Here is a 25,558-nt window from a genome sequence, read left to right as displayed (position 1 = left end):
TAGAAGCGTGAGTCCATATTGGTTTTAGTTGATAATCTCACATTCTGAAACAGGCTATATTACTGGTATATATATAAGAAAAACAGAGAAGTTTTGAATCATAACATTCAAAACAACCATTGTATATGAAAAACAAAAAAACAAATTGGTATTCAGCAAAAGCTAGTTTGAATTACAATTGAACATAAAAGTGATTAATGCATGTCCTAAAACTACAAAAAAGAATGATCATAACCCTCAAAAACAAAATTAATTGGGTTCAGCAATACTTAGCCCCTATAGAAGTTACATCTGCCTATATCCCAAAAATCCAAAAAACCATAAAAGGTTCAATCAAGATGAGAAATTAAAGAATTACAAAATTGGCTTCATGATGATGTGTTTATGGAGAGAACAAGAGCTTGCAAGGCATGGATTTGCAGCCTTAGATGCATAATGTATTTAGCAGTTTGGTGGAGCAATTGATGAGAAGGCAATTGGCTAGCTCCTGGGATTAGCCTCTGCAGCTTCATCACTTTGTCTTGTTGGTGTTGAAGATCAATATTATTATTATCATTGAAAACATGATAATAGCCCATTCTTGATCTCTTTGTTGTTTTCATGACTACATTACCACCTAGCCTTTTTTTTGATCCCATCTTGATTTGGAGCAATTGCTTTTAATTGGTTCATGCAAAATCAAAGAAACAGCTATATAGACATAAAAAGTGCTATAGTGTTAATGCAGCTGGCACAACATGTGTCAATTCATTGTTCATGTAATAAACTCTTGCATGTGATGGCTTTGGTGTGACACTTAAGTCGACTCATGTCATATGCCTGGCCTATACTTTAACAGCAACATCTTTTCATTTCTTTTCTCCTCTAAATAAATAAATGTTCTTTTATATCATCAAACAAGTTAGGTGATCTATAACATAAAACTCCACCAACAATGTGGTGTAATGGATCAGGTCGTTCCTCCTTACTCAGACATATCAGGTTCGAGCTCTGGCAATGAAAAAATGGAGCGTTAGTCAAGCTCCAACCAAAAATAATCATGATAATTACAACAAACATGATATTTGGTAATTAGTCACCATTCAAATTACATTTTGTTTACATCCTCAGTATTCTATGTTGAAGTGGACATCTGTAGTGTGATGAGTCATGTGAGTAGTAATTAAAAGATCAAGTGGCATTTGTGCGCTATGGCACATGCCTTGACAGCTCTCTCAAATCTCATGCCCACCACCACAATTCATTTTCACCATCCATAAACTACAACACCTCAACAAAATAATCACAATGAGGAAGGAACACATGAACAGTAACAACAATTGGGCTGGACTTGGTACATTAGGCCCAAAAGATCAAGTATTTCATCATAAAATGGCGTGTTTTGACCTTCAAATGAATTAATTTTTAATTTTTGTTTCTTACCAATTAAACTTGTATATAGTACAACATAATTTTTTAAGAAAATCAAGTTATATTCAGATATAACTTGTGAATATTACATTACAATAAATAGAAATATAAACTTATGCCTAAAAGAAATTATTGTTACGAAAGACATAAATTAAAAAACAGCACTAAATAGGCTAAAAGTGCAAATGACCCGTATTTGATCGTGTGCCATCTAACAAAGACTATGCATTGGGCCCTGTCGTCTTCCTTTCTTTGGTGTTTGGTATTAGCTTTGTAATTTGATTAATTTAGATTGTGTTTGAAAATTTCACTTTGAGGATAAAATGTTTTCTATTAAAGATGACTATTGATTCTAAGATTTGAATTCGAGACTTCAAATTAAAGATGAAGGACGAGACGAGTATTTATCAATTATCTCTCCATCACAAATTTTAATTGTAAATACAGTATACACAATGGTTTAATTATATACACTACTATTTTATTTGTAAACTAACACACACACACTCACATATATTTGTATTGAAAACAAAAAAAAATCGAAGAGAGTTTAATTGACACCCCTTCATTAGGAAAATTGCATGTAGAATTTTTTTTAACGAATATATATATATATATATATATATATATTGACTTCTTAGTAGTATACTTTTTGTACTTAGAATTTTCTTATAAAAATTCTTGCTTCTCCATTGCATGACACCAAAAGAAGGAACAAAAATAGTTTGTGATTGTCGATCTCTTCAATTTCCCTAACTAAATTGTCTACTCTCTGTCCCAACTTATGTGGCATTTTTCATTTTTTCGGGAGTCAGAAAGTTTAAGTTTGACTGGGAATTTGCGCATGGAATCTTCAATTTTTTTTGAAATGAAATTTATATATTTATGAACTACATAAAAAGTATTGTAAATCACCATAATTGACAATTCAAAATATTTAAAAGATATATGAAAAAATTACACTGAAAGATAGACTTGTTTTGAATCTCGAAATTCGAAAAGTGTCACATAAATTGAGACGAAGAGAGTACTAATTTAAGCTAATCCATGGAAGGTTTGTCTTTACAATATAGTCATGATAAATTGGTAATTAGTTGATCTAGAAGCTAAGCATAATAAGGACCATTATTTAATTTACAAGTTCCATTTATTGAATATGGCCTAACTTTAGTTTCAATTTCGTCTACCGAAAGAGTCTTATTGCACAAAGTTAATTAACATCACTTTTAGCACTTTTTAAATATTTTGGGCATCATTAATGAAGCCTACTTTTATCATTTTGCTTAATCTTTACTTATGACACCTCTCACCAACTTAAAAGTGCTCAATAATTTACCTTTGCCTAGACATCACCTTTTTCTTAACCAATAACTAATGCAATACTTAGTTGGCGTGACTAGGAAAAATTAGCCTCAAATCACTAGAAATAGCCACTCACTCTTAAAACAACAATCATTTAGTTTGCGTTAATTCTTTGATAGCTCTAATTTGTTCCCTCGTCTTCCCTAAAAAGAGAGTATTGAATTTTACTTCACTAATTTTTAATTTAATAAGTTGCTCAAATTTAGGATAATTTGAATTTTAAATTTCTATTAGATAGATACATTAGTTTGTTGAGATATTTTAGTTTGTTTTGAATTCAAATTATGCAGATTTTTATTTTAACTAGGCTATTTAAAGTTTTATTTTATGCCTGATAAAATTATCGAAAGATAAAACAAGAATATGATATTTTTAGTATGAAATAACAAGAAAAATAGTAATAAAAGAAAATAGTCCTTGCATAATATTTTGTGTATCAACATTCATCGCATAACAATTTATACGTTATTTTTCATGGCATACAAATTTCTTAATTATTATCTTTTGTTGAATAAATGAACCCCACATTATAATCCTACATACCTATACCCTAGTGTGTGGACCAAATGACCCCTTAATAAGAAGAACATCCAATTTAACCCAAAACATAACACAAGAAATAGTTCAATTAAACCAGCCATCGCATTTCACTAATCTACCATTCATCTCGTCTTAATACAAACTTACAACAATAATAATAAACTTAATAACTGAGGAATTCTTTTTATGCAAAATTGTTTCTTATTTATATCAACAATTAATCTTTCTAGGGTTGTTTGGATAGAAAAAAAGATCGTGCATAAGTTGGTGACAAAAATATACCAAGATTTTATGTGGGAAAGTGGTCCTAAATGGGAAAGTGGTCCTAAATATACCAGTTATTTTAGGATTGATTATTTTGGAATAACTTATCCCACCATGTATATGAAATAACTTATCTTATCACTATGGTATAAATGGTGAATAAGTTATCCCAAACATGATAATCAAACAAGACACAAAAAAAAATTTCCATCACTATTTTCTTATTTTATGACTATTTATTTTTATCTCTCACACCAAAAGACCCCTAAATAAGTGATAGTGGTCCCACAAGAATACTCATTCACTAGAAACTTGTGACACTTGACCGCAATATACATGTGCTCTTCTTTGTTTTTGTGCAAGTATGTACCAAGCATTTTGTGTTTTCAGTGACCGGTAAAATTAGCTGATAAAAATATAATTTATTTAATTTATCTAAATTTGAATTGATTATTAATTTGCTTATTTATATGCTCAATGCATTTCAAACCAATGCATAGTTTTATAGGTATGAATAATTATAAAAGAATAAATAAAGAAATTAAAATTTAGTAAGATTTGTGCGGGTTGAGTTATAACATACATTTCATTTAATTTAAGTTTAAGTAACTTTTGAGCAAATTGATTATCAATTTATTTATTAAGTCAACTCATTTTGACCCAATTAAATTCAATTCAATCCGTCTATTTGACACCTCTATTTTTAAATTACTGATTTTTCATTCACATGTTCTTTGTTTTCTGCCTTTCTCTTATATCCCTTTCTTGCTTTTCATCTTTCTTTTTCCTTTTTGGGTTTCCTTCAAACACAAGGATATAGTGGGACTTTTGTACGTCTTTTTGCTAATTTCCACATTTGCCCATAGAAGGGGTTGAAAATGGAGAATATGCTGAACTCAAAAATATATAATTGTGGTTGAAATTTAAAATTCGAGAACATACTAGCTAGTTGTTACTCGTGAAAAATCTATATAAATTTAAATACAAGCTTAGAGATCCTAGTAAGAAATTGAAGAGGCTAATTATTTGATGTAAAGTGGTTCATCCAAACCTCGAAACGACAACTCTCTTTTGTAAAACTACATAAAATGGAAAATAGAATTGTCAGTCTCATTACTATTGTGCATTTAATCTCAACTACAGGAATGATTGCCTACAAGTTTAGGGCAATAAAAAACCTAAAGGAGTCTAACTACCATAAAAGCAATAAAATAAAGTCTTAACTACCTAACTCGATGCACTTTAAATTACCCATTGAACTCAAAAGCATTGTTCTTTTTTTAACTTCGGTTGTTGCATGGAAGCTACCACAACCTTATGAAATATAGAAAGAAATAAAAAAAATCTTTATCGTCATTAGTTGATTGTTATTGGAATTAATGTTGCTATAGGTTTGATAAACATTAACAAAGAGTGCTAATTGTCCTTAAAAATACACATTTAACGACAATTAAGCTATTGTTATTAATCAATTGTCGCTAAAGATTATTTTTGGTGTATTGTACGCACTTTATTTATTATTGCTTAAAAGATGTTCAAATTTCATGTGAACAATTTAAGTGAACAGCGAGTTATAGTGATATCGTAATATCCGAATCAACTTACATGCACTTTAACTAATTCCATGTACATGCAATATTTGCACTCACTACAATTAATTTTGACACTTAAATTTTATCCCCACAAGTATCAAATAACCTTATCCAATAAAAATCAATCTTTTTGCCTCTATTTATATTGAAATTTGAACCTGCACTTCATAAATCCACTTACTTAACAACTAAATTATGGTTGCAAATTTAAAACACTACAAATTATCCAACAAATTAATAAAGCTATGCATATAACTAAATAATATCGTTTAACTAATATACATTAATAATGTATTTAAACAACATTTCTAATTGCATACACCCATTCTGTCCAAATTTATTTGTAAAATTATACTGGACAATGAAATGTTATTAGCATACGTTAATTAATAGTGTAAGTAATTTTTTACTTGTTTCAACCTATAATTTGTCATTTTTTTTAGGTTACCAACACATACTTGCTATAAATGCTACGTGTAATTGACATTTAAGTAGCACGATAGTGTAAAGAGTTTCTTTTATTTCATTGTATCTGTAAAATATTATGATACTAACTTTTATAAATGTTAGGTGTGGTCGAACTAGTAAACCATTTGGATTTTTTATTTGGCTTTTGAGAGATTGGTCTTGCCAATAGTAATTCTTTAAGAATAAAAAAAAAGGAAAATCGTTCAATCTTAAAGCAGCAACATGATTTGTCAATCAAGCGTATCAACAAAACCAACTAATGGGGCCTATTCAACTCGAGTTCGAATTAATCGGGCTCTAATGCAAGTATTGAAGAGAAGTATTGAAAATATTTCTAAACTTGATGTAAATTATTAGTTTCATTTTTGAACCATCAACAAACTTAAAAACACTCCTTAACTTGATTAACTGGATTTAAATACACCTCACATCTTTCAACATGAGTGAAATACACCTCTGAATTCTAATCAAGTTTAGGAGTATTTTCAACACTTATCTCGATTTTTAATTAAGAACCCCATTCTCCTATAAGAATTGAGACCACTTGCTATGTCATGTGTCAGATCGAGGAAATAGCTAAATTTAGTCAAATAAAAAGATGTTTTAAAACTGTCAATAATGCAAAGACGAAATTACTATGTACCACAACGGAAAAACCAAAAAAAAAAAACAAAGACCCACATCTCATCTGTCACAGGACCCATTTTAACTAATCCACTTGAAGGGGTCTCTCCTCTTATTGTGGGAAAAGCTATTAATTGCAAACTACTACTCTTCTCAAACAAGAAAAATTAATAAATGTAACAAACGTACCGCAAGACCCACAAGAATTCAATACAAACACCATATCTGCAGTTTTTGGGTATCCAATTTTAGTAATAATAGTATAATACCAAAAATCAAAGTTCCAGTTTTTATATTTTCCAAGAAGATTGAATAAAAAAGGTGACAGCTTTGCTACAGAGAGCCAGTGAATTCAGTAGGAATCATGTGATTTTTGCTCTTTCCTTTCACTAGTCACTAGTCATTAAGTCTTTTTTTCTTGGGGCTAATATTCTCTCTTGGTATTTTTGCTCCATTTGGGGTTTGCAGCTTTTCTTGAGGTTTTTTCATGTTCGATGGCCTCAAGTGCTTCAAGATTCATCAAATGTGTCACGGTTGGTGATGGGGCTGTTGGCAAGACTTGTATGCTTATTTGCTATACCAGTAACAAGTTTCCCACTGTAAGTAGGGACTATTTTTTATTTACTTTCTCTTTTCCCCAAAAGATCCATGTGGGTTTCTTGATATGTGTCTCATTGTTTGTGTTTGATGCCTAGATAAGCAGGATTTTGGTTTTTTATATGTGGGTTTAGCAGCTTTTTCCTTCTTTTTTCTGTTGTTGGTGTTTCTTCTGATTTTTTACTTTAGAATATGCTCTCTTTTTGCCTGAGTTTTTTTTTATAGCTTTATATAACCTATTCTTGAATTGCCTTGTTGGATTGTGTTCTCTTGGTATGCTGCATTCTTGCTTCCACCAGGTCACAAAAGTAAGGGGGTGGGAGTGGGGGAGAAAAATCACCCTAAGGAAAATGTAATGGTCACCTAATCAACTTTGGGGAATGTTAGTAGCTCAGATGGTTGGTTAACTGAACTTTTACATTGTTGGTGAGGGCTTGATTCCACACCTTGGAATCCCCTCCTCGTTTACCCTTAAAAAAAAGACCTAATCAACTAGAAAGAACTGAATGTTATGGCTAACTTGTGTGATTCAGGAGTATTTGTTGAGTTTCTTTCCTGAGCTTGAACTTCAGTTTTCTGAGTGGTTGTATCTGTTCAAACCAGGACTATGTTCCAACAGTGTTTGACAACTTCAGTGCCAATGTGGTTGTTGAAGGGACCACAGTAAATTTAGGTCTTTGGGATACTGCAGGTAAAACATATTTTTAATTACAGCTGATTTGTTACAATATGATTTCTTATTTTGCCTCCTCAAAGTCAAGCAGTAACATCCTGTAATAATCATTTCCTAATCCTTTAAGGAGGCAAAGGAATTCTGATTTCTCTGTCCTCTGATCATCTTTATAGGACAAGAAGATTACAACAGATTAAGGCCACTGAGCTACCGAGGAGCAGATGTTTTTGTCCTAGCGTTCTCCTTGGTTAGTCGTGCAAGCTATGAAAACATACTTAAGAAGGTAATTTCTGTTGAAAACTGTGAACTTTGTGAGTTTGTATCGAATGTATTTAAGATTGCTGAATGCCCATTTTTGGTCAGTGGATTCCCGAACTTCAGCATTATGCTCCTGGAATTCCGGTGGTATTAGCTGGCACCAAACTTGGTAAGTATTTAACATGTTCCCTGAATTAGCAATTATAACAAATGCTGATTCTTGAATGTAACTGCTGCAGTTTAATGTCACTTTGTTCTATGATGTGCTTGCTAAAATGCTAACATGTCTACTTATAAAAAAGCAAATATAAAATGTTAATGTGTTGAATGTGGCTGTACTTTGTAGTTTTCAGAGTTTATAGTCGCTAATATTGTATTCAAAAGTGTAAATAACTTAAGGGGATTGCACGATGGAGGTAAAAAGACATGAATACAGTATAACTTAAGGGGATTGCATGACCGGAGGGAGGTCTAGAGATGGAACTGGGGGAGTATCTCTACGGAAGCCATGCTCTGCGCATCAAAATGGTCACTATAACTTTGTACTCCCAAAAAATGCGGCTATAACTTTTCTGCCTCAAGTGTTCTCAGGGACAACAGTAAAGTGGCAACTAGGAGGAAAGTCACCTAATTAGTAATTTTCACATTTTGCATTTGTATGATAAACCTTCTTCAAGTTGCACTCACTACATATTTTCGCAATATTGTACTTGCTACTCCAGATGGGGCACCATATGCTTCGGTCTATTCAATTGGAAATCCAAAAGCAAAATCCGATGACAAGGATGGAGTATGTTTTAGTATGTGAGGAAATGAGGAGAGATAGATGGCTGCCCAAGCTTCTCAAAATTAAAGAATGTGCCTGGCTACCTAAAGATGTATGTAGTAGAGGTCCCTAGGGATTTAGTCTAGTAATAAGCTTCACATTCATTTAACTTTTGCAGTAAAGCTTAATAATTAAGATGACAAACATTCAAGCGCAAATGCTAAGGTTGCCCTTAGCTTTTTGAAGGGGAGCCTTGGCATAACTGGTAAAGTTGCTTCCATGTGACCAGGAGGTTATGGGTTCGAGCCATGGAAGCAGCCTCTTGCAGAAATGCAGGGTAAGGCTGCGTACAATATACCTTGTGGTCCGACCCTTCACCGAACCCCGCGCATAGCGGGAGCTTAGTGTACCGGGCTACCCTTTTTTTTTATTAGATGCTGTAATAGATAGCATTCTGGAATCGATGAATGTACCTTGATTTCTTAGGTTTATTCCTTGAAGCTTTTGGTTGCTCTCTGTTTTTTTTAACTGCTCTTTACCCAACTTGATTGTCCTGAGCCACAGATGCATTATTGTTTGTGCCATAATTAACTTATCTTATAGAATATGTGCTTCAGATATCCATATGAAATCTCTGAACTTGCAATGTATGTAAAATTATTTCTGATTTAACATGCATACTGCAGCTTGTGAAACTAAAATTTCTATAGAAAGCTATCTTTGGATTCTTCTTTTTTTTCCTTTCCTTTTTCCCCATTCTGGTACATAATAAAGTCTTACCAAATCAAAACATAGCCTTCCCAAGCTATACTTCCCTTTTCCTGTTGTTACTTGTACCCTTAATCTTTTAGTGTTATTATTGCAGGTGTCAAGCAAGTCTTATAATGCCAGATTGCATAGCCTTTGTGATTGTTATCCTAAGACACATTTTACTCTGAAAACCAAATTTACTGAGAGCAACTTCTCCTTCTCTTGCTTCCAAGTTCCTTGCAAATATTTATATTTTCTACTATGTTATAAGAGCCTTGAGTACCACTCCTATAGCTACCATCAAGTACCTCTCCACTACACTATTTCCTTATTAAAAAATAAAATAGATAGACTATTTCACGTTAAAAGACCAAGATTTAAGGGCCATAGGTAAAGGTCATGTGCATAGAGGGTTAGGATGATTGGCAACTCCATGATTGTGAAAATGGTGCTTTTGTACTCGGTGATGGATGCTTTTCAATCTTAGCTTAAAAGAAGTGCAATATAAATGTTAATCGTAATTCTATTAGATTGATTAGTGAAGTGTTAATATTTTATGTGTTCTAATTTCAAAATAATCTATAAAAGCAAAGGTAAAGGAGCTGCAGATTTTAATATCACACACGAGAAGGAATTTTATGAAGGAGAGCCTTGGCTTAATAGTAAGAGATGCCATCATGTGACTAGGAGGTCACGAGTTTAATCCATGGAATCAGCCTGTTGCAGAAATGAAAGATAAAGTTGTCAACAATTAACCCAATGTAGTCCGACCCTTCCCTGAACCCTGCCCATAATGAAACCTTATTATACCGGGCTGCCCCACAGGAGAAGGAATTTTATAGGCCAAAGAAAAGGTCGCAGAGTCATTTTTTTCAGTATATTCTAGTAGTGCCAAGCTAGTAATCTTAGTACAATGGGAATAATTTAAATACCAAATATATCTCATGCCCAAGAATTTGTGGTGGTGAAATTTAAAATACATGTTTGGCTGGTAGGTTTAGCAGATTGCAGTTCCTATGATGATCTCTAATATTTGCTCTTTTTTTTTTAATCTCAGTTGATTGACTTTATATTGCTCCCTTTACATTTATTTAAGGTGGAATCTCATTCTAGGGTAGAAAGAAAATTGAACATTAATGTTTATCTCAAAGTCATGGTACTTGTTAAGTATTTTCCACGTTGTTTGATGGAATGAGTTGTTGTTTCCTTAAATGGTTTTTAGCGGTCCTAATTTCATGAGCTAACTTTTAGGGTAAAGTTAGCCCCAATTTCTATTTTATTCACCTGGTATCAGAGTGAAACACATTCTTTTGGTTACTCAATGTTGACATATAGTAAAAAGAGGTTCTTATTCAAATCATTCCACAAACCAAAATCAGGATGAAAAGCAGTCTACTGCGGGACTGGCTAGGGCCCTATATGTCAGACCTAATCATATTCATATCTAGCTGAAACATTATCTTTATATTGACGATGATATTATGGAGGTGGAGGCTAAGAGTACTTAGTGCTTTGAAAGTATTTTAGTGGTCAAGTCCCTGTAGCATGTGAGCTTGTTTCCCCTTGGTGGAGCAGAATTTAAGACTACATAGTAGAACGGATTTAGTTTCTTGTGTAGCTATTGTTGTTTGTTTTCATTGAGCATCTTTATGGAACCAATAATCATGGAAGAGCAGTTTGCTGTCAGTAAGTCAATAGATGACTTTACTATAGTCACGAGTGTCTTATTTGCTGTCTACTTGCGAAATTGGCAAGCTCTGCTCGCAATGTGCAATGTTACTTGATTCTTAGTTATGCATTAAATCTTCTTTCGTCTGGATGATGCTACAGATCTCCGTGAGGATAAGCACTTCTTGGCTGATCATCCTGGATTAGTTCCTGTCACCACTGCGCAGGTCTGGCTCCAATCTGTCAGTTGTATCTTGCTCCTTTGCATAATTTTGAATAAATGGAGGGGATACTGATCTTCACATATTCAGGGAGAGGAGCTGCGGAAACAAATTGGTGCTGCCTATTATATCGAATGTAGCTCTAAAACACAACAGGTGGGTCAAATTAGTATCATTTCCTAAAAAATTGTTATGCAGTTAAATTGGTGCTTAAACGGTTCCATGAATTAAAGATCGTACGAGTTTGTTTTAAAAAGGTAAAAAAGATTGAAGAATATTTAACAAATTTCAAAAGAAAAAAACATTTTTCAGAAACAAATGTCACCGTGCTACACATATTAATTGCTTCATTTTCAAATGCCCAAGAATGGGAGGATATTTTTAGTTCTTTGGGTGAGCTGGGAGGATATGCTAGCCTTGTGTTGATTGTGTTTTCTGCTTTGTGGGTGTCAAGTTTGTATCAAATATGTCACTCAAATGCCTATTAGTCAACTACCTATTTAAACATAGGATGAAGATTGAATATCTCTGCCTTGTTCATACTTGCATCCATCAAGAATATTGGGTAGATAACCTTTAAAAGGATAGTATTTCCTTCTAGTTTTAGTACTTAAAGCCCCTCAACTTTTAACTATTAGAGGAGAAATTTTCTCGATGCTGTATCAGATCAATCCTTAATTGGGATAGTTGGAAACATTTCTTTTCTGAACTACGGCAACAATCTTGTCAACTTCTTTAAGTATGTGACTGACTATTGTAGGTGTATGTACAATATATTACAGAAGATATTTGTCAAACCTCTACTATTTTTGGTATCATTTTTAATCAACTGACTGGAAATGTTAGGATATGCTTTCCCTATCGGAAGTTGTTTTGGCCACTTTCAGCAGACAATATCATTTTGAGGTTGCAAAAATAATTTTTTCTGATGTCTATTTGCTTTGAACCATTTGGAGTTTAAAATAGTGGTAGTGCATTGTGCATCCAAGTGTAGCCAAGTGGTTAATGAAGTGGGTAGGGCATTGCAATCCACTGGATGCTGGTTGAGTGAAAACTACTTTTAGCTAAAAAGATAAATAGTGGTAGAGCAGACAATGTTGTAGTTTGTGGCAATCTGAAATAGCCATTTACTTTTGTTCAAGCGTTTTGCTATGCCTATTTATCAACTAATACTAAGAAACTTCATTCAGCTACTGTTTTTCATTTCCTGGAGGTATCTGGTTTATCAACTCGAGTCAGTTCAAATATTATTCAGGCTTGTGTTATAACATCCTTCGATTGAATACCAACCTGATATCCAATTCAAGTGAAAAAAAAAGAACGATTAGGATGGATAATGAATCTTTAACTCCATGTGTGTGGGGTTGCTGTTTGTGAATTTCTTGATACAGTAAGGCAACTTCGTCAATGAAGCTTACTCATTGAAAGGGCACATTGGCCTCCCTTATTTTGAAAATTAGGTCAAGACCTTTGAGTTTCCCACTCAAATTTATACCAATTAGGACCAATTTGAAGTATGTAACGTTCCAGATACTGTTTATTTCTATTTCTAACTTGTGTATGTCTAAGAATCCTTTCTTCCACTGGATCCATACTCACGTAGTTTTTCCTCCCACAATTTCTTTTACTTAAGATACAGAGGCACTGCTGTTGGTTGCTTGATGGTTGGCTACTTTTATTTTTATTACTACATTATTTGTAACTGACCACCTTACTTTGCCTATTTGATCTAAAGAATGTGAAAGGTGTATTTGATGCTGCAATCAAGGTCGTCATCAAGCCACCACAAAAGCAAAAGGAGAAGAAAAAACAACGTCGAGGATGTCTCATGTTAGTAACTCTCTTAGCCTTCTCTGTTAAAATCAGTTTTTTAGATTTGGTACCACATAGGAAGGTGCTACATGCCATTTGTTGCATTGATGATGCAAACTTCTCCATTGACATTTTAAGTTGGCATACGGAAACAATAGTTGTGCTACTAATATGGAAACAATAATTGCGCTACTAAATACAGACAATACTTTGGTCAAGCCTCTATGCTTCACCAACGTGTCTCCCAGTAACTAAATAGGTCCTTTCTTAACCAAAAAAATAAAAACAATATACCCTTAGAACATGTAAATCCAATATACTGATGCATATAAGAATTTTTTTTTAAAAAAACACTATTTTCAATACTCCCTTATAAAAAGCTTGTGACGATTAAAATAACAGTTGCCTTTTGACGTGATCATTACTTTATTTAAAGAAGAAATTACTAGAAAGCAATCTGTTTTTTTTCTTTCCGTTGGTTCTTTCTCTTCACTTTTTAGAAGGAATTACTATGTGCAGTGAAATCATTGGTAGGGATGCATCGAGAATTAATGTGAACTCGTACATTTGAAGCGGTACTTTTTCGGGTAAGGGGGTTGTGTGGATTGGAATAAAATTTAGGTAGGATAGTGTGCTTCCTTGTCACAGATTGATCAATTCAGTTTTATCATTACAGCTATTGCTGTTGAAGTGTCTGCAGTAGCAACACTCTTCGGTTTATATTCTGATTCTGTTAGCTACTTAGGCCAAGCTACAAAAGCGTTATGTTGTGCTAACTTAGAAAGCATGGATCCAGTCTTCTCTTCTGACCAAAGCTTATTCCTAAAAAAAAAAAGTTAAAATTTCTGCTTCTGGTGAAGTGACAGACACAATGAACTAGAGAGAATACAAGGTCCCATCTAAAGTTTCTGGTTATCCAATCTAATCCCCTTTTATGACAAAAGATCCATTTGACTGTGAAGGCATGTCTGTTTGATTGTGAGTGGATTATAATTCTGTGACCAACTTCTAGAGTTCGAGAGTTCTGGCCTGGTTTTGAGGGATGATGGCCAGTATTGGCAACTTGGCTCTACTAAATGGTGAGACATCTGGCTGGTAACAAAAGACTAAGGAGATAACATTTTGATTTCCATTTGCGATTCTTATAGTGTTAATGTAATTCAAACTCATTGTGTGACACTGCCATTGTCTTAGTTTTTGCCTATGCTTTTGAGACCCTCTCGAGTTTTTGCAGTATTTTCCACTGTCTGTAATGCTAACTTCTCTCACCTGTTCCCTGCAGGAATGTGATGTGCGGAAGGAAGCTCGTTTGTTTGAAGTGACAACTCAATGTATATACTTCCCATCAATTCGGTCTCTAGCATGATCATATCAGTGGCTTGAGTGCATTGCTTACAAAACTTAGGTTTCTATGAGAACTTTTATGACGAGACTAATGTATTTGTTTATCTGCAGTCCAACTTGTTACTCTGGACAGACTTGATTTGTCATTGTAAAAATTTACATCGGATCTAGGTATATTGCAAGTAGATGCAACTAATTCTGCTGTACCTAATCAGCTGTTTGCCAAAAACTACACCACAGACAGCATGCTAAGTAGACTAGAGTGTGAATGCAACAGTATTTTTTTTTTCATATTGCAATAGTAGTACTATAGTTGTGCGAAATTAACTATGTTGACATTTCAATGGACTACATATGTTTTGGTAAGGTTTAAAGGACAGCACTTAGGTGACCAACAATATTGCAGTCGTCGGTCACATTCTAAATTTTGGCACCTTGTGAGTACACCTACATCTATGGAATGCTGCATATAGCTCATCAGAGCACAATCGTAAATCTTGTACTTGAAAGTTGAAACAAAGCAAATGAAAGTAAATCTCCTGGGCGTATGATAAAGGAAAAAGGGAATGTACAATAATGATGGCCTACAAGTAAAGTGGAACCAACGCCACTTATGATTACTGTGATTAATTACCTGCATAATAGCATATATCAAGTCTACTCCAAAACCGAACTGCAATCTGTTCATTGGATTACTTGGCTATTCACAAAAGCATCGATTATGAGAGGACCATCACAAGAAGCTAATGCAACTGATCATCTGTTATATGAACAACAATTGTCAAAGCATGATAAGATCAGCCATAGCCTATGCCCAGAGCTCCACCCGTTTAATTTCAAGTCAGAAAGAAAGTCTTTTCCTTGTTTTTCAAGAACAGTTGGTTCAGAATAATAGCCTGAAAGTAAACAAGCACATCTCACCACCACCAATGAAAATATCATCTTTAACAAGAGTTTTATCATCTGTGAATGAGACTACATCTAAAGTTAGAATGATTCAATTTATGGTACAATGGCAGCCACAACAACTAAAACATGCCTGATGAAAGCATTAGTACCAAAATTTGGTGCCAACCCCTGTATACATATGTAATGGGCAAAAGGAGGACACAGAAGTGCCAAGAACACGGGGAACAAAGAAAGATGATTAACAGCAAAGCACAAACAAAGCTTTCCATTTGATTCAGTCTGGAACCCGGACCTCCAATGTCAATAATTTGGACAAGGATATCATTGATTTCTCCCTTGTCCCTGGGCATCAAAGATTTCAAGCTTTCCAACAGTTAAATATCTACAGAGGGAAAACTCATCGTCTGCATCCACCCAGAGAATAAAGCTGACCAAAGTGCTCGCAAACCATGGAAATCCCTACTACACTGATACACTGAAGAGGTGGAGGTCGGAGACTCTGAACACATCACCTTTGCTCACTTACCACCCACCCCCGTAGAAGCATACCAGAAGCTGAGAGTCTGAGGAGTTAGCCAAAGTCCATCCACCATTAGCTGTGTTAAAAGGAAAAAAATAATTAAAAAATGGGGTGTTAAAATGCAGCCACACCAAAATACAAGATAATATCTCCAAACTCGAAAACTAAACTGAAATTTTTTGATCCCCAAAAAAGGAATGTAAGGGGCAACCAGTGTTTAAGGATAGGGAATAGCTCGGAGATACTGGGAAAAAGTTTAGGGCTATAAAAGGAGCTGCTTTCTTTTTCTCGGAGCAATTTCCTTTCACATTTGAAGGAGAGAAATTTAACGACCTACTGGAAATCAATTTTCAGGAGGAAGAGGAAAGCAACAGTAATGTCTTGATAATTAGGACAGAAGACCCCAAATTTCCAACTTTTTAGATATCTTTGTTCTTACAGAATTAAATCAAACTAGAAAAAGGGATACATGCTCCAGCAGAAAACCTTTAAAATGATAGTGCACAAAGGTGGAAGCGAGCAGTGACTCTTATTTTTATTTTTACATTTTTTTTTTTGGATGGGTGGGAGGTGACAACTCCTCACCGGGTTATGTATCATAGTTTCTGCATAGGAGTAGCAGCTCAAACATATAAAAATCCACAAGCTTACAGTTTGAGGTATGCAATTTAATGCATGATGTCCTGGCGCTTCCCTACATAGAAATGGCACACAAATGCTTAAACAATGTAGGAGGCACAGGTCACACACTCAACCGTAACAGCTAAAAAGAATCTGCTGATTTAAAAATAAAACATGTCTCACCTTTCAAAATCACTAGATTGTAGCTTTTCCTGATCTTAATGCCACGACTGCTTGAACCTGAAGCTCTCACTGTCCCATCCTCCCTCGGGATCCTTCCTCTTCAGAACACCACCAGGTACAGCATACATCCTACCATGCTCCTCTGCTAATGCTTGAGAACCAGCAACAGACAGTTGCCTTGACGTCAAAGAAACCGACTCCTCTCTCCCTTCCATGTCCACCACTCCAGGGCCTGCATTAAGGTCCAGACCCTGCCTGCCCCATTTTCTATTGTGGTCCATGGTACAATTGCTGTTATTGTCGGGAAGACCAACGACATATGGCCTCGGATATTGGGATGACACAGTGCCAACAGGACCCAATAATTGTGAATTTACAGATGGCGTATAAATCCTTCCACCAGAGGAAGGATCAACGAAAGAAGTTGATCCAACTGAGAATGATGCAGAAGGAAGTGCGAAACTTGTTCCAAAAGGAAATACAGGATACTGGAAAGGGGAGGATTGGAAGGGCACAGCAGGAGAAGATGACAATACAGAACTCCGGTAAACATCTGGGGTGAAAGGAGAACCAGCAGGAGGACCCAAGATTCGCTGTGCACCAGGTGTGACTATTGGGAATGGTGTCTGCTCCACACGATCAGGCAAAATTGATGGAAGTGTCACAGTTGAATAAGTACTACCAGGGGTGAACCACGAAGAAAGGTTCCCCATTTCCGGATTGTTCAGTCTGAGGTTAGAAGCAGGCAGTTGGGAACGCATGCTTCCCTGATGATTATCATGGAACAGAGACTGTTCTGCGTTGGACTCATCAACACCAGGCCCATTATTTAAATCAAAGTCCCTCCTCACATCCCCAGTTGGCAAGCCAATCATTGACGCTTTTGAAGGAAAAACAGCACCGTCCAATCTACAACTGCTACTCACGGAGCACTGTCCTGCATCACCAGGTTCATCAAGTCTATTTAAATCAAGATCAAGTCCTCCAGAACAACGAACAGCAGGAGAATCTATCACTTCATTCTTCAATGAAGCACGATTAGCAATATGGTCCAAAGGAGAGATCAACTCTAGAGCAGAATCTTGACCATTTATGTCGTCAAAGGTTCTTTCATCTGGTACATTCAGGTCGATATCTAATTGAGGGCGACTGTGCTTGCTGGTAGAAGCTTCAGCACGAGAGATGGTTGCTGAACTTAACGGCATATCAAGTGATTTTCTGGGCTCAGCTGGGCGAAATGCACTTGTGGCAGCAGAGCCTTTCCACCCAAACTCACCTTTGACCCTCAATAGCTCCTCAGGTGGAACAAACGGACCTTTGGCGGCGGCAGCTACAGTAATGGAGGCGGGCAGACTACAGGAAACTGAGGATACAGCAAAAGGCAATGGGTTCATAATATGGACATTTGATAAACATCCAGGGCCTGTAAGGATGATTGGATCCCCGTATTTCCCCTCATCAGAAAAAAAACCTTCATTTAAGTCAAACTTCACCTTTGAAGCGGACTCTGGAGCAGCAGTAGAGACAAAAAAAGTCTCTTCATTGGCAGATCCACAGTCCTTTGTTTTATCTGCTTCACCAGCAGAGAAGTTTAATTCTCTAGATTCCTCATGTTTCTGCAATTCTGCATTTGAAAATCGAGGTCTATCTTTCTGATTGAGTAACAAACCAGAGTTCTGCACAAGGACAACATCCTTCCTTTCAACACTAGCTTCGCCCTTCTGATTTCTTGTAGTTATGTCAGTTTCAACACGGGCTTTATCCTCAACTGAAGCTTCAACATTTCCTTGATCGGATTTTGCCTTTTCAGACAGATTAACAAGATTTACACTAGCTTCATCAGATCGTCCACCTCTGACTGTGGTGGGATCTCCACTAGAACTGGTCGGTAAGCGCTCTTCCTTGTCACTTCCCTCCATCTTTTCGGAATTTACCACTACCGAAGATGGTTTCATCCCAGTACTAGCAATGTTCAACACCCTGTTCATGCCATTTTTATTCTCACTTTCAAATTTAGAAGTGCAGACTTCAACTGATGGTTTCTGGTCTTCCGAGCTTGCAACTGCACTAGTGACCTTGTCTCCTAACACTGAAATACCATCTCCACCTAATTTAGCATCTAGAGCACCTTCAACTTTGACCTCACGGGACACCACCATTTCCTCATGGAATTGCTTGCTTAATTCACCATCAATTGCCTTCTCAGATACACTATGAGGTGAAGAAGCATACTTTTCCACCTCACCTGACTTCTCAGTGATCTCCAACTTTTCTCCAGCCATCTGTGAATCAAAGCAGGGAGAGTTGAACTGTTTATTGCATCCACCTGTCATTGTCTCTTGAGAAGGTGAAATGGAGGCCTTTCTATCTCCAGGTAACTCCATTGCAGCACCCATGGATGAAAGCAGTTTATCCTCGGACCATGAAGCACTAGCAATAACGAGTTTCTCTCCATTACCAGCATCATCATTTTTACGGTCACCAGCCGAGATATCACCAGGAGGTGACTTTGACTTAGCATCATCGCCTGTGCAAGCATCTTCAGCAGCAGGGATGTTTCTTTGTGGGGAAACAGAAGGTGAGACCATGTTAGACTTGGACATTTCTTCAGCAGCCACACTGGCAAGGAGATTCATACCAATAGCATCACCCAGTAACATAGGCACGTTTGATTCAGAATATTTTACACAGCTCTCAATCAAAGCATTCATGGGGCTATAAGAAGCTTCATGCAGTTTTCCAGACTTGGGTTCAGTCCCTGATGTACAAGCAGCTCTAACTTCTGCTGATTTCCTGCTGTCATCAACAATCTTGCTTCGCACCTCCTCTGGAACAGCAGCTGGTGATCCATCGCCATCATCAGAACCAGTTAGTATATCTTTGAAATCATTACTCTGCCATGATTCAGCATTTGTATCCAAATTTGATCGATCTGCATCAGTCTTCTCCTTTAATGTTTGGTCAAATTGATCACTCTTCTCAGAAAGCACGGGAGAAGAAGCACGGCTGCTCATGTTCGTAGGGTCCTCATAGGATCCTCCACTGGCACTCTGCGCAGGACTGCGTCCCCTGTTGGGTATCTTAACTATCAATTTGTGACCACTTCCCTCGAGAACTTGCACATCCATAGTTTTCTCACCACTCACTGCAGACTGCGGCAACTTTTCTGAAGAAGGATTCCTATGTGAACTTCTGCCTGCAGGACTCTCCTTTTGGCTTCCAGATACTGATGATCCAGGATATCCATTAACTGACTTCCGGTGACGAGAACCACCAGTAGAGATCTTGATGCTGTTCATTGACACTGCAGTTGAACTCCTTCCATCCTCTTTCCCCGAGATCGACTGACTGTGGTTGTGAGACTGGCTAGAACTGCTGCTCTTATCTTCCCTAGCTGAAGGGACATCACAAGACCCACCAACCGAGACTCTGTGCTGACCCTCTTTTCCAGATGCAGGTGATGATGCTGGTTTGGTTGAGCCTGGGGACAAGGATGCGGACTTTATAGTAGTCTCCCCTTGTGAAGTCTTTATTGAGGCCATTCTAGATGCAGAAAGTTGTGCAACTGCACTCTTCGTCACATCATTTGGACCACCAGGATTTTTGGTAATACTATGAGAAGCCTCAGGCAACCTTGATTTAGAAGGCCACGTGACGGCCTGATTTGAACCGGACTTGGCATCAATAATGTTCATCTCAGCTTCAACCCGTTTCTTCCACGTATCAACTAAACTCCGTGCCTTCCTCTGTATTTCTGTGTTTTTATGCTGCCGCAAGTGATTGACAGACCTGCCAATATGGCACATCTGCAGTGCTTGAAGGTTCACGGGAAGCTTATCAAGTGCACGAAGCAAAACAAAGAGAAATTCCTCAACTGATTTGTCACCATCTTTTGTGTTACTAGATTCACCAATCCGCCCTTTATGAACATCTTGAAGCCACTCGTCTAACACTGGTAGACCCCTTAACTGTACAAACCTAGTAAGACAGTCAAAATTTTCAGTTGCAGCTACAACACTTGCAAGCATTGAGCGACTGATCAAATCCATTTTCTTCTCATTTCTATCTGGCTGCATGAGGTGAACTAGCTTCTCAACCCCTTCAGAGTTCACAAGCCCTCCTTTCTCCGTAATCTTAGAAATTTCAGACTTTAATATGCTTTCAGCTTTGATTTGACTAGAATCTATATCTTCTGTTTTGACTGAACGTTCACGTTTAATTGACTCGGGGCCCTGATCTCCCCGCTCCCTTTTCTTTCCCTTAACATGTGGAGGAAAAGAAGTTACACTGCTCTGTACATTATCTGAACCTGGTTTCAATTGCGATGTTGACATGGAACCATTCATTGGTTTCGGAGAACGACCACCCGGTTGCACCGTTGCATGCATCTCTACTCGCGTCTTATTTAATAATTGACCTACTTCTTCTTGTAGCTCCTGCAGAGGAGAAGTAGTATTGTATGAGTGAAACGTGACCAAGACGATCAAGAAAATTAAAGCATAAAAAGTGCACAATTTCTACTTTCTCCTAGCATCTTAGACATCACCCAAAAGAAGAGCCCCAAAATCCTTCTATGTTTTTTTATGAAATCAGATCCAATAATAGTATTAAGAAATAAATTATCTCTTTCTGTTCAACCTTCAACCCCTATCTCTCTTCTTTGCTTGAGATAAATAATTCTCAACAGTTTAGCATAGGTAATACAGAACTATCAAGCAATAATAACGTACTTTGATGTAATCTTGATCAGTTAACCACCATAAACACTCGTTTGAAATATCATAAACACGCCGGCAGATAAATGAGGATATCCCTGTTGGAAGTTCAGCACCTTTAGAAAGGAATGCAACTTTACACGGATGCAGTAGTGATGCAGCAGGTGTCTCATCCCTATGAAAGGAATAAAAGATTTCGTTGGGTGCGGCTTCCGGAAGGATGCCCTTGCCAAGCTTAAGCTCAGCAGGTCGATAAAGCCAATTAACACCTAACTGCAGATTATTGTCTTCACTCGACTTTAGCCTTCGGATTATTCCAATGAAGGGAGGGGAATCATGAGATGGTTTGAACAAAGCACAATCGCCCACACTAACTTTGCGACCATCCTGCAAAGAAGGAATAAATTTTCAACTTCACCAAGTAAAGATGTCTAAATCAATAACGAAACAAAGCAATAAAATCACATAAGTAGAAGCAAACAAAACAAAGCTAATAAATGAACTCGTACGCAATAGAGGAACACATAAATAGCAAGAGCTCCCAGCAAATCAGGGGTCTCGAGAGGAATGGGGAAAGCTGTCGTCCACATTTTCCACGTGTTAAAATGAATACTTGCAGATACGTAGATTTCCACACAAGTTAATTTGGCAATTTTCTTTTTTAAAAAAAAATAACTGGTAGTACTGTATTTTGGCAATTTCTTTTTGAGATGGTAACAATATTTTGGCAGTTCTATTTCAAATTACTTCATTGAGAACAACCAATAGTATCAACAGTCGGTGCAAATTATGGTAAATAGTCGAATTTGAAGTGACTTTACAATTTACTGCTTGCGTCATCTAAACATCCAACAACACTCAATAAAAGTGAGTCCAAAAACGACATACAATCATGTAGCTAACCTAAGATTAAAAAAAATTGTCCCCTACTTAAATATTCGCACCAGTGTTGCTTCCCAAGGATCTATTCTAGCAACAAAAATTTTTCCAAACAAAATACATGCTTTGACACGGTAACTATGCTTGCTTCAAAAAGTTTATCTGGTGAGCTCCTCTTCTCAATTGCTTTCGTTCCTTATGAAAACAAGGGAAATGGCAGGCTATTTATTGTCAAAAGCTCCATTTGAATACAATCTACTCTGTGACCGCACCCATCACTGTTGCAAGAAGTGATGTGACAGAGAGTATATTGGACATCTTTTATCATTTTCAACAATTTGCATCAACAAGAATAGCAATAAGTAGTAGACTTCATGTCGGGCCCAAAGTCCTCAGGTGCAATGATAAAAATCTTTGGAAGAGCTATTTTGCTAGAAAAAGGAAACAAGAATTTCTGAAACTCTCCAGAGCCCCCGAACACAGAACTTGAAATGAGCAACAAAAACTTTACCTTGCTGTAAATGTCAAAAATTTAAACAAATACAGAAGATAGAACATCGTCATTTGACATGAGAAAGTAAGAAGCAAATCAAGCTCCACATAACCATGTCTAGTTTCCACACACAAAGTACCACATTATGGACCTCTCCAAAAAAACCAGAACAACCTACTCATGAATTTCAAATGCAAATGACCGACTACATCCAACCATGCAACACCACAACAAGCTTAGCGGGGTAGAGTGATGAGATCTTAAAACAATTTCCAGCCCAAGTTACAAGGATGCCCATTTCCCGGAAAACTTGAGATGGAAAAATATACAAGAAAAAACTAGAGATCAGCCTGCAACCTGAACCTGAACCGGGCTTCCACAATACCATAGATAAAAGTAACAAAGGGAAACTTCCAAAATAAAAGAGAATAAATGGAAGTAATTATCTTTGTGAGAGAAGGAGAAACAGAAGAAATTAATAAACACGAAATAAACAGTGCAGGCACAATCAAAACAACGGAAAAGGCAGTAGGAGAAATTAAGGAAAAAATCGGAAAAACCCACCAAGGCAATACCTTGCAGAACGAATCAGCGGTAATGGTAGAAACAACAGAAGAATCACCGACGGCTACAGTCGTCGTGGTCGTAACAGGCATGTGCTGACCACAACAAGTCGACCGTCGACAAAGTTCACTTTCCCTTTGTCCCTTCCCATGCATAATACAAATCGACTGGCATCTTCTCCAATTATTTCAACACCTTTTCTAGCCAGTCCAGCCTCAAACATCAATTATCCAATCCAATCCAATCCCCAGCCAATTGATAACAATATCAATCTATTCCACCAAAACCCTAGAAAAATCCCCAATTTTCTCCAACCCCCAAACAACCCTAGAAATCCCAAATTCACAAAAAGCAAACCCCTCGATCGCGTTAAAATCGTCAGACACCCTACCTTCCTTAACTCAATTCCAAAGGCAACACGTCAATTCTCCGATCTGCAACCCATCAAATTAAAGCTCAAAAATTCTAGATCCAATTAATTCAATACATACACACAGAAATACAAATCAATACATACACAGATATACACACATACACACAGAGACAGAAAACATCATAGACATATCGAAAGAACGAAAGAGAACGAGAACAAACCTTCGTAAATTTTACGACCTAGACGAGTGAGAGAAATGTGTTTTTTTTTTTTTAGAGAGAGAAAAAAAAGACTGTGGCCGAAGAGAGAGAGATTATAATGTATAAATATAATTTAGTGTAAATAAATAGATCGATATGTGTGTTTTTCTACGTGCGTGTGTATGTGAGAGAGAAAAGAAAAAAAATTAAACAAACAACAAAATTAATAAACGTAAAGAAAATCAAAAAGCGAAAACAATGTCCCCAGACGGCAAAAGGGAAAGTACAAACATGGGGTCGCAATAGAGTCGTATTAATTTGATTTCGAATTTTTATGTATATAATCATTTGAGCTCTAATATAAATATCAAACATCAAAATAAAAAACGCATTTTGTAGGGACAGTAGAAGGAGAAAAACGGGAAGAAGGGGCAGGGCATTGATAACATCACCCACGTAGGATTTTATTTTTTTTTCAAAAAGGAAAAGTGAGATGTGGAATGTGAGTGTGACTAAACGAAGGTATTTAGGGTGGGATTTTGACTGATTTAAGGATGTAAATCATTTGACTTTGTTTTTCCTATAAATCATTTCTCTTTTTCTGTGGGAATTTTTATTGGTATTGGATTCATAAAATACCCAATTGTTTGTACTGTTTCCACATGCATGTGGTTGGGTGATTCACTGGGTTCAGAAAGGGGCCAATGTGAGAATTTGTTGTTTGATTGAGGGTTGATTTAGAGTTTTCAAATAAATTGGAGGGTCCTTTTTGTTTTAAAAGTGATGTGCAAGTAAAGGGTAAAAGGGCATATGGCATTAAGGTTGTCTTCTGATGTACCAACACTTCATGAAGTATGTTTTCTGAGCCATTCCCTATTTCTCTGCAGCCCAATTTTGGGTCCAGAAAATTTTGCAAAAAAAAATATGTTGTTACATTCAATGAGGTTGGACTTTGTTGTTACTATTGTCGTAATATAATTTAAGTTTGCGATATGTTATTTGTAATTACGTACTTTTTTTGTGATATCTTTAAAACTAAGAAATGAAGGATCATCAGTGTTTTGAATTTGGTGATCAATAATGTTAGAACTTGCAAAGTATAAAGGTTTATGTGTAGTATTGATCATATTTAGATATATGTTCTTCAGTAATGTTAAAACTTGCAAATTATAGGGACTGTGAAATGAATTAAGATTAGGATCTAATACTTAAATTGTTTTGCACTAAGTGTTATGAAATTTTTTATGTTTTTTCTACAAGTCAATTTTAAACGCCTTTTCTTATAGGAGTATTTTTTTTTACATATTGATAAACTCTATAATTGTACTAATGTTATAAATGCATTTCTTTTTATACATTCTCCCCTTCTTTTGTGGTCTTCTTATGCTTTCATTATATAGTAAATTTTCTACACAGATATTTTATAATTTTATAATCATGATATATTTTGGACGATCTTTAATAGATTTTTAAAGAATTGTCATGCTAACAAATGCATGATAGACTATTGATAGCGTCAAAAATGTTGTCCAAGTACCGTAAAATTCTTTTTTTTGTTTATATATATATTATATGATATCCATTACACCAACAAAAAGAAATACATTATCAAGGCATTGTGTAATCATCCATTAACCCAACCCACCCAACAATAGAGTCCCACAATGTTAAATTGCCATATTTTGTTGTACAATTGATAAATTTCCATTATGGTTCCTCTCTTTTTAAAAATTTCAACTCACATCCCATCAT

The 25,558-nt window shown here is 36.2% G+C and overlaps 2 protein-coding genes across 7 annotated transcripts in view; one reads left to right on the top strand and one right to left on the bottom strand.

Annotated features, from left to right (window-relative positions):
• Positions 1-14,474, top strand: part of LOC125832105 (rac-like GTP-binding protein 3) — a 235,728-nt gene extending 221,254 nt beyond the window's left edge. The window contains exons 1-9 of one of the 4 annotated variants that reach the window (XM_049511244.1): positions 6,362-6,615; positions 6,729-6,859; positions 7,461-7,548; positions 7,704-7,813; positions 7,894-7,957; positions 11,135-11,199; positions 11,284-11,349; positions 12,929-13,023; positions 14,288-14,474. In XM_049511244.1, coding sequence (XP_049367201.1) covers positions 6,755-6,859; positions 7,461-7,548; positions 7,704-7,813; positions 7,894-7,957; positions 11,135-11,199; positions 11,284-11,349; positions 12,929-13,023; positions 14,288-14,327 — 633 coding nt within the window. In that variant the 5' untranslated portion in view covers positions 6,362-6,615; positions 6,729-6,754 and the 3' untranslated portion in view covers positions 14,328-14,474. Of the gene's footprint in view, positions 1-6,361; positions 6,627-6,728; positions 6,860-7,460; positions 7,549-7,703; positions 7,814-7,893; positions 7,958-11,134; positions 11,200-11,283; positions 11,350-12,928; positions 13,024-14,287 lie in introns of those variants that run through there. The other 3 variants (XM_049511243.1, XM_049511245.1, XM_049511246.1) reach the window with 3 other exon arrangements.
• Positions 14,475-15,226: 752 nt separating this feature from the next.
• LOC125832715 (uncharacterized) lies at positions 15,227-23,916 on the bottom strand. Of its 3 annotated transcripts, XR_007443247.1 has the most exons (6): positions 23,828-23,916; positions 23,245-23,667; positions 21,313-21,684; positions 16,583-21,018; positions 16,430-16,472; positions 15,227-15,854 (listed from the first exon to the last, which is right to left on the bottom strand). XR_007443247.1 is itself a non-coding variant. In XM_049511932.1 (5 exons), the coding sequence occupies exons 2-4, from the start codon at positions 23,386-23,388 to the stop codon at positions 16,618-16,620; spliced, it is 4,917 nt and encodes a 1,638-aa protein (XP_049367889.1). In that variant the 5' UTR covers positions 23,389-23,667; positions 23,828-23,883; the 3' UTR covers positions 15,227-15,854; positions 16,583-16,617. The 3 variants fall into 3 exon arrangements, 1 of the variants encoding a protein (XP_049367889.1); XR_007443248.1 differs by lacking the exon at positions 23,828-23,916 and having other exon boundaries at positions 23,234-23,667; XM_049511932.1 differs by lacking the exon at positions 16,430-16,472 and having other exon boundaries at positions 23,828-23,883.
• Between the last annotated feature and the right edge of the window lie 1,642 nt (positions 23,917-25,558).

The sequence above is a fragment of the Solanum verrucosum genome, unplaced genomic scaffold (genome assembly GCF_900185275.1).
Source record: "Solanum verrucosum unplaced genomic scaffold, falcon-dt-bn FXZP01000009.1, whole genome shotgun sequence".
Lineage (NCBI taxonomy): Eukaryota > Viridiplantae > Streptophyta > Magnoliopsida > Solanales > Solanaceae > Solanum > Solanum verrucosum.
The sequence above is the reverse complement of the archived record's forward strand: the minus strand, read 5'-3'. Positions and strand labels throughout refer to the sequence as shown.